This window comes from Dendropsophus ebraccatus, chromosome 2 (assembly GCF_027789765.1).
Source record: "Dendropsophus ebraccatus isolate aDenEbr1 chromosome 2, aDenEbr1.pat, whole genome shotgun sequence".
Classification (NCBI taxonomy): Eukaryota; Metazoa; Chordata; class Amphibia; order Anura; family Hylidae; genus Dendropsophus; species Dendropsophus ebraccatus.
In genome coordinates this window covers 133,627,540-133,643,949 of record NC_091455.1, presented here as the reverse complement: position 1 = coordinate 133,643,949, position 16,410 = coordinate 133,627,540, and the positions used below count along the sequence as shown (strand labels likewise).

Genomic DNA, 16,410 nt, shown 5'->3' with positions numbered 1-16,410 from the left:
CCCCACACACTCAGCTGTAATAGGAGAGAGAAGCAGGACTTACAGGCTGCTTCTCCTCTGCTGTATTCAGGCCGGGTCGGGGGAAGAGACCTGTCACATGGGAGCTGCTGCCTGTGTGACGATCCTTAGCAGAGCAGCCAGGAAGTATCCCAAGGTCTCTGCTGCTGCCTCCTCTCTCCTCTTCCCTGCAGCCTTCATCTGACAGGACGCAAAAATAGCCCCCCAGGAGCCAGGTGCAGTGTGAGGGGCACACAGAGGTCTATGCCCCGGCCTCTGCACAGACAATGTCGGCCACTGCTGATCAGTGAGGAGGGCGCCCCCTAGCTGTCAGCGCCTCGTGCCATAGCCTGCCCTGCACGGTGCTAGAAACGGCCCTGATAAGCACTGACCTTTCTGAATCCAGCATTTTAGGTGCCCAGACAGTCTACAAACAGCTGACCTTCATATCACCTCTTCCTGCTCCCTCTTCTCCCCCAGCCCCTCCCCCCTCCATAAGGATAGAATGGAGAGAGCAGAACCCGTCTTCACTGGCTTCTCTGTAATGAAGACGTGTTTGCCTGCTAATGCACAGATAAGAAGTCAGGGGGGAGGCTGGGAGATTGCTTCTTGAGTACAGAAAAAGGCTTTTTTGGCTGATAAAAACTATTACAGAGTTTCTTAAAATCGCTTATACTACTGATTTCTGCAATAAAAAAAAAATATGACAGTTACGCTTTCTTTCTGAAAACAGCACCACTCTTGTCCTCGGTTTGGGTGTGGTTTTGCAGGTTTTGAGCTCCATTTTAGAGATTGAAGCTGAATTGTAATACCATACACAACCTTGAGACGGGTGGTGCTGCTATAGAAACGAAGTCAGTGCTTTTTTCTAATCTTAATAGCATCTTTAATGTAACAATAAACACTGACCTTTATGTACACAAATTAAATCACAATGGTATCAGAAACATTCCTACCAATACAACTGTTAATGAATTGCATTGCTGTTTTTACTTTATCATTGACACAACCCTAGTTTTTATGTTTGGTACCATTTTTTTTTCTTGCCAATTGACATGCTGTTTCTACTGTGTAACAGTCAGAATTATTCACAGGTCACCACAAGCTTATGTGGAAAACATGCTTTCATTGCTGGACTATTAAACATTTATACTATATCATTGCTAGTAACTATACAGTATACCAATATCCTTATAGTGATCTAAGAATTTCTTTGCTCTTTTTATTACAACCTTTTAAATGTCACATTTTCATGAATGTTGCTGAATTCATATATGAAGATAACATGTAATATATTGCTGCAACAATCATTGAGTCCTTTACTTTATCAGTACTAAGATTCATTATAATGTGAGGGGCACAGAATACTGGCATTATATGGAAACTGTGATAGGAAAACTCAAAAGCAATATTCCTTAATGGATATATAATATGAAGGGCTTTTTAAGAAGGTTGATATAGGAAAAGAGAAGTGGACCTTTCCAGAGAAGCCTGACCTTCATGATGACAATATTTCCTCATCCAGATGAACAAGCAACTAGATAGTAGTTCCTATGGCAACAGATACTTTCAGCCAGAGATGTCCACTGCTAATTTACAGCGACCCCAGCAATAAAGCATTCAAAAATATTCCTTCTAGGGCAACATGAGCGGCAACCAGCACATAAAAAGCCTCCCGAGAATAGAACTAAGCTACATTTAATTACTATTACACAAGAAATCAGCGTCAATTTGGTGTTCTGAAAATACATTAACCCCTTCATCGTGTGGAGACTCATGCAGGTGTATGTGGTTATGATTCACAAAATAGCAAAATAGCAAAAAAAAAAAAAAAAAAAAAAAAGGAACCAATTATCATCAATAGATGAGCTTGTGGAAGAGCTAAACAAAAAAATACACAGATACTAGAAAAACTACTGCTGCAACAACCCCTCATGAGGACTTTGCTCTCTGAAAGGTTTAAGCTACCATCAATTCAATAAATAATTAGAACAAAAAAAAAACACTAAACAAAATTTTAATTGTTAGACTATATTCACAAATAAGGCGGAATTCCGCCATGCTCAGTGTCCTACAGTGAGTGAATGAGAAGGCACGCACGCGTCTGCTTCCTTTCCTCTCTACTCAAAGAAGTGACATGTCACTTCCTCAAACGGAGAGCCGCGGCAGCGGAGGAGCACGCGCTCTCCCACAGACGGGCAATGACACACTAAGCACGGCGGGATTCCACGGCGGAAAGTTCCGCTGTGGAATTCTGCCTGATTTGCTCAGTCTGAACATACCCTTAAACTGCAAGTTGGTAGAAAGAGTGGCAAGAAAAATTAAACGGTTATACTGTGTCCAAAAGTAGAAGACCCCTGTAAATGGACCCTCTGACCTTTAAAAAAACCTCCTAAACTACATTAACCAGTAAAAAGCTCAAAAGATGTAGATTTCAAATCTGTAATTTTTATCCTTCTACTTATTGACTACTAAGCTTGGCGATATAATGGAGAGGACTAGTCAGACTCCAGTATTTGGGGGCTCACAGTGGGAGAATTCAAGTTTGTAGAAAGATTGAAAATAATAATAATAATAATAATAATAATAATAATAATAATAATAACAAATCACAATCACAGATTTGGAAACTGGCTCTTTTGAGCTTTTTACTAATTAAAGTAGTTTGGGGGAGTTTGGGCATTTTCTCAGTTCCTTTAGGGTATATTCACACGAACGGGCTCGCATGTAATTCTGCCGCCCTTAACCCCTTCTGCTCCCGGCCGGCTCCCCCGCTGTAAGCATACTTTACCTGTCCTCGCTGCACGGGTCCGGCGTCCTGCTCTCCCGTCCGGCCAATCAGTGGCTGCGGCTGGACAACACACTAATTGGCCGGACGGGAGAGCAGGACGCCGAGACCCCGTGCAGCAAGGACAGGTAAAGTATGCTTACAGCGGGGGAGCCGGCCAGGAGCAGAAGGGGTTAAGGGCGGCAGAATTACATACTCGCTGCGGTCGTTTAGACCGCAGCAAGTATGTAGTGTATGGGAACTGCCAGGACCTGCCGGGCTCGCAGCGAGAATCTCGCTGCGAGCCCGTTCGTGTGAATATACCCTTAAGGTAGTCAGATATACAAGATTACACAGTAACATAACATTGTCCTAAATGTCTAAAACCCTCAAACTGGCATACATCCACAGTATATGTGACATCTAAATCCCAAACATTGAATTTACTGGTGTTAAGAGTATTCTAAACAGGAGAATTATAAATCACTTTCCCGCTGAGAGAACTTTATGGCCAAATCTTCTTAAGATGGATGCATCGTGAAAATGCCAACAAAATGTCTACATACCCAAACGGAGGATATTCAGGAAATATACTATGCCTATGATATCTGGGAGTGGAAATTGACTTCACATGTCTTAAAATAAAGCGTCACCTTACCATCAGCTCTATATTCAACAAATGTATGGCTAAAGTCCCTGTAATATCTTCATTACATTTTATTGCAGTTTTTAGTTATTTATGACACTGCACAAAAAAATGAACAGAAAAAATATCTTTTGCAGCTATAAGGAAATAATCAACAGACTGCTGTGCATTAAAATAAATCTTTTATTGTATAACACCAATGCCGATTTTAGGACCAAAGTGAATATGCACTAAATCCTTATTTTAATAGTATACAGTAAGCACCAGCACTGTGCTATTTACACATGCACTACCCTATTTTTTAAAAGGCAGTGGGACCAATGTAGAAATTAAGCCTTTTAGCTTCTACCTTTTGTCCTAAACAGTTTCCGCAAAGATTTTAAGCTGTCGTGAGCAGGGCCCTAACTCTTTGTGTTTTGTTTTTTTTTTTCCTTCTTTTTTAATTTACTGAACCTGGAAGCACTGCAATACCAGGTCAATACCTAGAGAGGACAGAGCAAGCTCTTTTTCCATCTCCCTGTTCTAAAAAACTCACATAATATATGGTCCCCAGATAAGGGACGTATCAGAAATTAAACTGGTAAGAACAGATACTACACTTGATCTTAGCCAAAAGGGCAAGAAGCGATCTCACTCTTCATGTTTGACTTGATGGTTATGTGTGTCTCTGTCAATGCATGTACCTCCAGATTGAAAAGTGGCTTGATATATGTTGCCACGATACAAATAAAATTATTATTATTGTGCCCCAATTAATAACAGCCACCATGTTGGTTCTATTTATCTTATTAGCTCTGTCTACCTGTTAGACAATCTGAGCGGCCTCAAATTTTCAAGTGTTGTCTAGGTTCCTGACCACCTCTCTGTGTTATCAGTGGCAGGGCTGGTGACTCCCTCTTTTGTTCAGCTTCTCTGCCTGGCCACCTCATCTGCAGTAATTCATCTGTGGAGCTGTCAGGACAGGAGCTGGCAGAGTTGAACAGAACAGAAGAGTGCAAAGCAGAGGAGCACAGTGCTGGTGGCCAGAACAACCAATTACTGTGGAGATGCCTGCCCTCACCCAAAGCAGAAAGTGAAAGCAGGCCAGGAGGGGTAGGTTTGGCAGCTGAGAATACCTCTTTACCTATGCCTAGCCTACTGAATTAAAACTGGGAAATATTTTGTGGTCCTCAGAATATTATTTTAACTGTGTCCTGGGCTCTATGCAGTTAGCTCTTCCCAAACATTTCTTCTGACTCTTAATAGTTTGGGCAACTTCAGAGGGATCATAGTACAAGATGGAATTCAAATTTTTTGCAACTGATGTAAATAACAATATAATCATATTTTACCGGGTGTACAAGTTAAGATACTGTATGTTTTACAGAAAGGCCCATGGATCTCCTAGGCAACAATAAACAGGAGCTGAAAAGTTTCAGTGTATGCTCTGAGACGTGTCAAGAGTTTTTCGCTAAAGGGGGGGGGGGGGGGGGGGGGGGGGGGAGTCTGAGCTGGCAGCATCACTATCTATATATTAGTGCCTTCTTTCACTGTATTCCTGTCTGTGGTAAGGAGGATACTTCTGTTAAGTGATCTGTATAGAACAGGAAGTCAAAGCCTAGTTTTAGACCTAGTGGCTAGGTTGTACACTGAAAGATTTTAGGTTTATTTTTAAAATATAGATAGTAAATGAAAAATGAAAAAGAAACATGTTATAACAAATTCCCTTTAAGGGTATATTCACACGGACGGGCTCGCAGCAGGTCCCTGGCAGTTTCCCATACACTACATACTTGCTGCGGTCTAAACGAACGCAGCGAGTATGTAAATTATACCGCCCTTAACCCCTTTCTGCTCCCCCGCTGTAAGCATACATTACCTGTCCTTGCTGCACGGGTCTGGCGTCCTGCTCTCCCGCCCAGCCAATCAGTGGCTGCAGCTGGGCAACATAGGGTGTGAATATACCCTAAATCTGGTGACATTCCATGCTGGTTGGCCCTGAGATGCTGGTGCAAGCAATAGCCAAAAAAAGAAGAATTTCTGCGTTGTACAGCAACACCTTAGGTTCTGCTCCAGGCGTAACATGGTGTATTAAAAGAACAAAGCTATAGGTTTTCTATTTTATAATATTTGTTCCTGAAAAATGTTATGCTTGGAAAAACTTTTCTTTGTAAAAGGCCACAACTAATTGAACAGTAATCTTTGAAAATGAAATTTACCTCTATGACAGGAACATTTTCTTTAAGCTCTGATGTGTGTGCAGCCAATAAGCCAATGACCCGAACCACCTTAGCACGTCTGCAAGAATGAAGACAAACCAGCTTAATGTTAACAATTAGTAAGGTCAGTCCAAAAAGTCTCCTCACTGACAGAATAGCATAATGGATCACAATAAGGCTATGGAACAGGAAACAAAAAAGGTGAGGCACAGAACAAAAAATCATTAAAGGAGAAGTCCGGCCAAAATTTATTTTTTGATATGTTGTTACTTATGAAAAGTTATACAAATTTCTAATGTACATTAATTATGGGAAATGCTCCTATACTGCTATTTCCCTTAATTTAGTAGATCAGGAAGTGTTAGAATTCTCTCTGAAGAAGTGACGTCACGACCCAGGGTGTAATTCCTATGAGTGTCCAGCAGGGGGCGCTCTCTATATAGAAGTCTATGGGACTTATATGGTTTCTATGGGTTTCTATTTAATGTAAAGTAATGTTATGTACAGTGTGCTTTATGAATGAATACATCTATGGAATACTTGGGGAGCAAGTGTCCCTGCTCCCCAAAGTATTGCATAAATGTATTAATTCAATAGATTCGGATATCACAGTAAGCCCGCCGATCCGCCGCATTTCCGCCGATCCGCCGCATTCACGCCAATCCGGACCATATACATTGAACTACAGCTCCATCATCTGCTTCTAGTATGAACAGGTGATGGAGCTGTAGTTGGGTAATGGATATGACATGCCGCCGGGCGCAGGGGGGAGCCGCTCAGTACACAGGAGCGCTCCCCCCTCCTCCTCCTCCTCCTTCCGTGATAACTTCCGCCTATACCAATGCTGACTCCCTGCCTGGGGCCGCGCTCCCGCTCACATATACCGGCTCCCGGCATCAGCGCGGACACCAGGATGCATCGGGAGCCGTTATGTATGGGGGGGAGAGCGGAGAGCGGCGGCCAGACAGGGAGTCAGCATTGGTATAGGCGGAAGTTTATCACGGAAGGAGGAGGAGGAGGGGGGGGAGAGCTGCTGTTACTGAGCGCTCCCCCGCGCCCGGCGGCATGTCATATCCATTACCCAGCTACAGCTCCCATCACCGGTTCATACTATAAGCAGATGATGGGAGCTGTAGTTCAATGTATATGGTCCGGATCGGCGGAAATGCGGCGGATCGGCGTGCGGCGGATCGGCGAAATGAGGCGGAAATGCGGCAGATCGGCGGGCTTGCTGTGATATCCGAATGTATTGAATTAATACATTTATGCAATACTTTGGGGAGCAGGGACACTTGCTCCCCAAAGTATTCCATAGATGTACTCATTCAATAAAGCACTGTACACTACAATTACATTACATTACATAGAAACCCATAGAAACAATAAAGTCCATAGACTTCTATATAGAGAGCGCCCCCTGCTGGACACTCCATAGGAATTACACCCTGGGTCGTGACGTCACTCTTCAGAGATAATTCTAACACTTCCTGATCTACTAAATTAAGTGAAATAGCCCTATATGAGCATTTCCCATAATTAATGTACATTAGAAATTTGTATAACTTTTCATAAGTAACAACATATCAAAAATTTATTTTGGCCGGACTTCTCCTTTAAGTAAAACATGTAGTAAAAAACCAACCAAGTGCAAATGTGATAGAAGAAAACAGACAACCTCATTGTTCATATTCATTACAAGGTCATTTCAAAAATGTAATGCGGTTGTTTGGAATGATCTTTGCTCCCTAGGTAGCACATCACTATATTTGAGCAGTTGGCTAGTAACAGGAGATACACTACACTGTACTACAAACGCACTAGGACATTTCTTGTTGATGCTCCATCAGCTTTCATCAGAGGAAGATGGTTACCTGGAGACTATAACTCTATATAATGCTTAGTTTTGAATGGTCAAATTTTAAAATGCTGCAGGTCATTTAGTTGGTGTGAGTCTTACCATAAAAAATCGTGCAGCCACTGACGACTGCACGCGGCATGGTTTACTGTAATATTTTTTTTCTTTCTGCAGAATCAATAGTCCGTGCGATTTTAAGAAACTTTGTAATTGCGTTTATTAGGCAAATACGGCATTATCTGCATTCTGAAATACTCTTTCCAGGTCCCCCCATCCCTCCTCCTTTCCATTCACTGCAAATTATCAGTAAATTGTGTCTTGTTGCATCAGACATGCCCCTGTCTGTTCTATGAAGAGATGAGGGGGAGGAGGGAGATTAGTCGGCAGCAGAGAGCAGAGAAAAAAGGATTACACAGTGGGGAGCTGCATGAAAGCTGAGTTCAGGTCAGAGCTGACTGTCAGAGGAGATAGCCCAGTGATGTAGCTGTAATTTAACTCTTTGTTGTCCTGTTTTGGTGCCTCATCTCCCTCCACCCCTCCCCTCTCAAAGACAGGGGGGAGAGCTTCAAACTGCTTTTTCATGATAAAAATGCATTTTTCAGCTAATAAACCCAATTCCAAAGTTTCTTAAAATCGCCTGTATATTGATTTCTGTAAAAAGAAAATTAAACGACAGTGACACTTTAAGCCGTGTGTTACTAAGGCTCTTTACAAAGCCAATAATAGCTAGTGTTCTAGGAATGCTCATTAATCAATAATGGGCCTGCCTAAAATGGCTATCCATCCATTGACAAGCATGCAAACACTCACTCATCATCTGACTGGATCTTTTACGCATCCAGTAAAATCATTGTTGTTGGCCATCTTTCTGTCTAAATAGGGAATGTGCAGCTGATAACAATGCACAACAGTACAAACAATACAGTGATTGTACATGGGGCCCAGACGCACACACTAATCATGCCTTGAAAAGCAGTTCTGCACCTTGTCAACCAGCACCACTGTGCCCATTACTGTGATACAGCAGGAGGATATCACTATCTCACATCTCAATAGTCTGCATACTCATAGGGCGACTAGAGTGCAATTTCAGTACTCAATTGCGACACAAATCCCCAGTATGTAATCCTGACATGGATGCCTCAGCACATTGTATTAATGTCAAGATGGCAGGACGATTGGGTACCACTGGAAAAGGACAGAGCATGGCACCAGCCTTAGTAAATATTACACAAGAAGCTGGCAGGGTAGAAAGCAATTGGCATATAAGGGGATTGTGTTTATGCAACGCTAACATACAGAAAACTAAAATGTATGCAACTGCTTAATCCTCTAACTATATTACTTTAAAAAACATGCAGTGCACAGTTTTCTGTATGCTAACTTTGCACAGATGCAATCCCCATGCATGCAGATTGCCTTCCCACTCAAAAAGCTTCTTTTTGCATATTTACTTATGACGGTTTTTGTTTCCAACAGCCTTTTAGTGCGTTTTAGGTTTAATCTAAACTGAAATTTGTTTCAAAGTTCGTCAAACCTGCCAAACTGCCAAATGTTTGCTCATCTTTAGTCAATATATTCAGACCTTATTTTATGTACATTTTTATAATATTCCTTTGCATTGTTTGCTGTGCCTCTGCCATATAGCTGTTTGGCTTAGGTGCGGATGTCAGCGCCCCCACTGATCAGATGTTGATAGAATATTCTATTAACCCTTTACGAAATGTCATACACCCTTTGGAGAGAAAAGAAAATCCAGACTGAAAAAGCTTTTTGTGCGAAATGTACATCAGGTAAAAGTTTGGGTGTCTATGTTGAGCAGATTGTTACTTTATAATTGTTCAGGACCTTGCATGTGCCAGATGTCTGGCGGGTAACTTTGTTTACCCAATTACTCAGTTTGGGGACTACAATGAAACGGGTCCACTATGGAAAGATGCTTAACAAGATATGATGAGTTCTTTGCATGAGTGCACAGTGACTTGTTTCTGTGTGTTAGGCTAGGTACAGTGTTTGTGTGCCGTGGTCTAAAATTGAAGTGTTAGTGTTGTTATAAGTTTGAAAATCTAAATGAACAGTAGATGTGATATAAAGCAAGTTTGCAATTTACATTCTTTTTTTTATTATTATTATGATGGAAAACACAGCACTTCCTGTTTCTGATTTTTTTTCTTCAAAAAACAGGAAACAGGAAGTCCTGTGTTTCCCAGGCATCCTAAGCATTCACAGAGAGAAGGCGTCATGTGACGGATGGACACATTAGCTGTGACTCTCTGTACTGGCTGAATTCCTCTGTTGAGTCTCTTTTTTTTTTCAACCAGCACAAGTCAGAAAATCTGCCTTCAGGAGACTGGACCTGGATTCTGGTAAGTTCAGCTTTGTTCTACAGCATTATAACAAAGAAAATAATGAATGTATATGGCAAACTTGCTTTATTTCACATCTACTGTTGATTTAGATTTTAAAGTTATAACAGTGACACTTTGAAGATTTTTTTTTCTTACCACACTAAAGTGCCACATGCTATTCTGCTCCTGACCCCTTCATCTTTTTGTTTTTCCCTATTCTGTTGTCATCAGGCTACCAGTTTTTTATGTGATTTTCTTTGATTTTTGTGTTTGTCTATTTGTGACTTATACGTGTTTATTGATGCAATTTAATAAAAATTATGTTACCTTTTCCTATAGGTCTGTCTTTGGTCCTTTCTGGTCCAGGTTTGGTTTGGTGTTTTTGGACCTTGGAAGTTTTACTGTAATTTTTGGGGGCTTTTTGGTTTCATCTGATTTAAATTAGCAACGGTGTCCCTTTATGCTGTGAAAATGCTACACATTTATAGTAGATTCCCCACTGACTTCAATAAAAAAAGTTAAAAAAATATATATGCCGCGACTCAAATTAAGATTTTAAGTACTAGGCTTTTTTTTAGTTTGCCACTGTGAACTTAAGGACCTATTACACAGAGAGATTGTCTTCCAAATGTGGCAGGTATCTCCCTGTGTAATAGAGACATCCATAAACAGAAGAACTAGCTCGGCAGCAGATCACTGCCTTTAAACATGTCAAAAAATTAATACACCATTAAACGATGTGCAGCCCACTGATTAAAGCCCTGGCTGCACGATTATTGGATTGCGCAATAAGTGAGTGCCGGCCTACCAGATCTGAAGCAAAGAAGTTATGCGGCAACAACTAGGTGTTCTCAAATAAAGCCAAACATAGTCATGAGAGAGCATTAGAGGAGGTGGGCATAAGTAAAATATTTTGTAAATAACATTGAACACAAGCAAAAACTCTGTAAATTTCTACTTAACATGTCCCAATTTTGTGCGCAATGTAGTTGCTGTATAAGTATGGAAACTGAAATGTAGAAAACAAGACAAAAGTTTAAAAATGAATTTACCATAAAGCATTTAAAAACAAACAAAACTGCATTATAGTACAGAATGGAGAAATATTGGGAAAGGGTTTACTTAGAATAGGACTGTTTCGATACCAGAATTTGGACTATGACACCATTTTGCTTAACTTCACCAAGGACAAGAGTGGTGCCATTTCTGTCTGTAAGTAAATCGGCCTTGGACAACCCTTTAAATGCTAAGACTGCTATTGATCATAGCAGCTACAAAAACGGTTTTTCACCTGACAAGGGCCAGGTAAGTCCAGCCTGGCTTCTGCTCATCTAGTGGCTGTCAGTGAACAAGGTAGGCAGATGCTATAGGTCAGTGGAAAAGAGGAGATAAGCTAAAAGCAAATATACCTTCAGTTACATTGCTGCTATTTTTTTTGCTTTAATAGATCGGTGTGGCGCGGTCCTTACTTTGAATTGACCCCAATTCCTGTGCTCGGTGGTCCTGTCTTTTCCTATGCAGCCGCCCCACCCCCAGTGTGACAAAAAACCCTCTCATCTGTGACACGGCTCTATAAGGCCCTATTACATCAAACGATTATCGTCTGTATTCGGCCGATAAACGCACCGTGTAATAGAAGGCAATGCTCCAGACGACATGAACTATGTCAGCTGATCATTATAGATGTTCATCTTTGTTGAAATGACTCATTTACAACGATCTGCTGCCACTGCTCCTTGGAATAGAAGCGCCGGCAGCAGCATACCGCTGGTATATGCTATGGGCTGCCCGGATGATCTAGCAATCACCCGGGGCAGCCCCTTCCCCCCCCCGTAGCTCCCTGCACCCGCCCCTCCTCGCCTCACCTGCCGGCCTGCCCTCAGAGCCCCAGGGCGGCCGGTGCGTGGAAAAGACTGGCACGGAGCGTGGGAACCTAGCATAAGTCCACAATAAGGACCGTGCCATCTTCATCGATTAAGATAAAAAATAGGAGTGATGTACCTGAGGGTACGTTACTTTAATATGCATATTAACTAAAAAGCTCCATATGTCGTCAGAAGGGAGGACAATAAAAGTAAAACAAAAGTGTGGCTGGAATAATGATGGTAGGCATATCTGACAAGTTACCTTTATCTTTAGGTCAGTACAATTATGTATTGACCAATTTGATAGGCACTCTAATAGCAACGAGGGAAAAAAGAGTGGTTGCATTTCTGTAAGTAAGTGGTCTTGGGATAACCCCTTTTCAATTCTGCAATTGTAGAAAGTAAACCTTTAAATGACCACATCGGAGGGAATCTCTGATGTTGTTCATTACTGTGGGTGTCACCCTACAGATAGCAGATAGTACTAGCTGGATACAGGGCTCCAGACTAAAAATTTACCTAGGAGCCATTGGCTCCCTACCTGAAAAATTTAGGCGCCAAATAGAATATTTGTTGGGCGCCAACATTTTAAACCATTGTAAAATTAATGTTATGTTAAATGGGACTTCTGTGGTTCAGAGGCACGGAGATCCTCCTCCTTTAGATCCTTTCTTTTCTTAGTTTGAAAACGTTCAACATGAAACTTGCAACTTGACAACCATATACAGTCTGACAACCATATCCGCGTCTGACTCAGTATTCAGCTTCACTTGGCTATCCTTTTAATGAGGCTACTCTTCTGAACTTGAACTTAAAGGGAACCTGTGACCCCCGTGCCAGGGTGACAGGCTCCCAACCCCCCGTTAGAGCCCCTATACTCACCTCATCGCGCCGTATCCGCTTCTGAAGATGGTCGGGTCACGGAGATCTCAGCCGCTGCAGCCCGACTTGCGCTGAGAGATGAGTCCAACGCTCAGAGAATGACAGGAGAGTCCAGCGCTCCGTCATTCTCTATGAGGTTGGACTCATCTCTCAGTGTGCGCGTCAGGCTGCAGCGGCTGAGATATCCGTGACTGACCATCTTCAGAAGCGGGACCCGGCTGCGATGAGGTGAGTAAGGGGGTTCTAACGGGGGGTTGGGAGCCTGTCACCCTGGCACCGGGGGGGTGGACAGGTTCCCTTTAAAAGCTTGCAACAGTCTATACTACTGAGCTAGACTTATGACTGCAGCCATATGACCCCCAACAAGATGTGTATTAGATAGATATATACTCTCACCTAGGACTAATGCAAGGACCACCTACAATACAGACACACTGAGGGCCCTGATAATAATAATTGTGCATATATCTATCTCCCCGTGTCTGCAGCCAGTTTGCCCTACACTTATAGATGGCCCCCTCCCCTTATAGATGACCCCCTTCTCCCCCCCATTATAGATGACCCACCTCCCCCCCATTATAGATGACCCCTTTCCCCCCCATTATAGATGCCCCCTTCTCCCCCCCATTATAGATGCCACCCCTCTACCCCCCATTATAGATGCCCCCTCTCCCCCCCCATTATTGATGCCCCCTCATCCCCCCCCATTATAGTATGCCCCCCTCCCCCCCATTATAGATGCCCCCTCTTCTCCCCCCTTATAGATACCCCCTCCCCTATAGATGACCCCCTCTACCCCCATTATAGATGCCCCCTCCTCCTCCCCATTATAGATGCCCCTCTTCTCCCCCCCTTATAGATACCCCCTCCCCTTATAGATAGCCCCTCTCCCCCCTTGAACAGTACGCCCCTCTTCTCCCCCCATTATAGATGCCCCCCCCCTTATAGATGCCCCCCCTTCTCTTCCCCCATTTTAGATGCCCCCCCCTTCTCTTCCCCTCATTATAGATGCCCCCCCTTCCTCCTCTATGCTAAGCAGTATTAAAAAAAACAAACCAAACCACAAACCACCTGACAACCCGCTCCCCCGGCATCCTCTGCTTCTTCGGACGCTGGCCCCCGGCTGATGAGCGGCTGCCGGGGGTGTACCGTCCTATCCACGTCAGTGAGCTCCCTGACGCCGGGGCATGTGACTTCTGACACAGGAAAGCGTCTCTGACCGCGCGATTCCGTGCCGTAAGTCAGGGCCCCAGGCAGCTCATGATGCGCCGCGCGCCGGGGATAGGACGGGACACCCGGCAGCGCGCATCAGCCGGGGGATAGGACGGGACACCCCGGCAGCCGCGCAGCAGCCGGGGACGGACTTAAGAGACAGCGCGCCGCCGCCGGGGCCAGTCGCAAATGGCGCCCAGATTAATAAATCTGGGCGCCATTGCAAACATATTAGTCGCATTGGCGACCATTTGGTCGCCATCTGGAGCCTGGGATATGGAGGGTGTCAGCTTCTGAGTCAGTTCCATTCTTCCCCGACTAGGAGGAGGCCGCCAATTGTTGGGGTCAGCAGAGTAAGGAAGGTAGGCGCTAGAAGGAGGCTCAGGACCGAGAACATCGCAAGCACTGGGTAAAGCATGCACTATGTTCTACTGTAAGGATGGGGGCCCAAATGTTAAAGGGAATCTGTCAGCTGTAATTAACTGTCCAAACTGCATACTTTTAGACTGATGTTAGGTAAAGGAGAAACAATACTTTTCATATATTTGTCTGTGCTTCAAGAACAAACTTTTTTTTTTTCCAAAGCTCCTAAACTGCTGCATGTTAAAATGCCTCCTTACTCCTCCAATATTCATTGAGACAAAGCTTCCAGCTGTCAGTCAAGCAGGGATAAAAGAGTGGAATAAGGCAAGGAGGGGTTCCACTTGCTGCACTTCAGGAGCTGGAAAAACCTTTTGACTTGACAGTATGGAGGAACAAGACAGATATTATGAAAAGGTATCATGTGTCTGCAATAAACCATTTATCCCCTCACAGTGGAAAATCCCGAAAGTCTGTCGCATTGTGCATCTCTAATTTAGAGAGTGAAGTAACATTCACTAAAAAAAACAAAAAAACACAACTTACATTCACTACTCTATCTAGGGAAATTTTGCAGCATTAAAGGGGAACTCCACACGAGAAAAAATAGAAAAAAAAAGTACATTAAAGTTATATAGATGTGTCTATTAAGTACTACCATATCTGTGCGTTCTGCCACACTGTTAGCTGATAGAAATTCAGGAAGTTAAGAAAAATGGGTCTCTGTGCCAATTCACATGACTCCTGATCCCACGCTCTCCCACCTTAGGAGACAAATATTCCATGCCTCGTCTCACATTTTGTGTGTTGCTGAGTGCACACTGATGATGCAGACAGGGGCCAGGGCGTGTGATCTACACAGGAGGCGGCTGGATCCCCAATTCCTGGAGGATCCACCATCTCTAAACAGCAGAAGTAGCTGTTACATTTCGCTGATGGTGCAGAAGTCTGCAGTGAAATTCGGCTGTGTTCACACCTGTTGGAGCTCATTGCCGATACTGCGCGTATTCACAAAAATGATGCAGTAAACACAAGTAAATGATGCTAACGGCAGAGAGGATCAGAGCCAGCACTGCCAATCCCACCTGCACAAACAAAGAGGCATAAACAGTATATCTGATGTAACATAATATGAGATTAAGTCCTATTGTGGGGCTCAATTTCAAAGATAAAAGATGATTCATATAGTATGTGAAATGAAATGAAAGAAAAAAACAAATTCAATTCAAAAAGTTCTTACTTTATTCAAATATTGGCATTACAGTAGAGCATAACAGTGTGTTGTTGTGGTGTTACAGGTAAAGAATACAGTGTGCTGTGTGGTATTAAGTAGAGAATACAGGTGCTGGTGGTGTTTTAAAAAAACCAAAGGGGGTAGGTAGGGGCGGGGAAAAAATTACAGGGTGCTGGGTGGGTGGGAACACAAACAAAAGATAAAGCACTGCAAATAATCAGTAACACAATGAACTGCAATGTGTGAAACACAGCCTAGATGTTCTGCAACAGCTTTGGGTGGGAAATGAGGACTGTGATGAACAGCTGAGGAAAAGCATTGCATTCTGGAAATAGTACTGCATTATGGAAAAACAGCTCAACAAGGAAGTAGAGAAACACAATACAGAACAAAAACACCCAAAACAAAGTAATGCTATATGCTTCTGCAGAAGTTACATGTTTTAACTTTACCTGGAGTTCCGCTTCAACTACGGAACTGACAATACGCTCCTTCCCAATCAAGAGCTCAACGGAATCATAACTCGTTCCACTGAGCAAAGCAGCTGAATTTCTGCGCTGAATCAGCGCGGAAATTTCAGCCGTTTAAAAATAGGTGCAGACGCTTAACTTTCCATTGTGTTGAATGGAAATCTGCTCTGCAGTTCACACAGTGGAATTTCCGCACTGAACTAATCCGCTTTCCGCCAGAGAGAACATGTTCATTCTTACGCTAGCGGAAGCCTATACAAATCAATGGGGCTCTGATTTTCTGTTTCAGCGCGGATTCAGCGCGGAATACAAGCGTAATACAAGCGGAAATACCGCGACTAGCGCGGAAATGGGGAAAAGGGGGGGGAGGAGGATTCTAGTATATGTTCGGTATAGTCTAGTTTACTCGCCAAATACTCGCTGAATTTCAGCGACATGAATGCGGCGGATTAAGCGCGGATTCCTCGAGTATTCCGCGCTGAATTGTCAAGAGCTGATTACGGAGCTGAAACTCTTCCTAGCAGAATACGCAGGGATTCTGCTTGCATTTGCTTATATTCTGCCGGATTCAGCGTC

At 43.2% G+C, this 16,410-nt stretch overlaps 1 protein-coding gene and 1 non-coding gene across 2 annotated transcripts in view; both read right to left on the bottom strand.

Annotated features, from left to right (window-relative positions):
• The window catches only part of ULK4 (unc-51 like kinase 4), a 653,509-nt gene that overhangs the window by 527,354 nt on the left and 109,745 nt on the right, over window positions 1-16,410 (bottom strand). The window contains exon 17 of the mRNA XM_069959686.1: window positions 5,609-5,687. Coding sequence (XP_069815787.1) covers window positions 5,609-5,687 — 79 coding nt within the window. The remainder of the gene's footprint in view (window positions 1-5,608; window positions 5,688-16,410) is intronic.
• On the bottom strand, window positions 3,848-4,039 carry LOC138785098 (U2 spliceosomal RNA). The gene has a single exon (XR_011362070.1). It is a non-coding gene; the product is annotated as a U2 spliceosomal RNA (small nuclear RNA).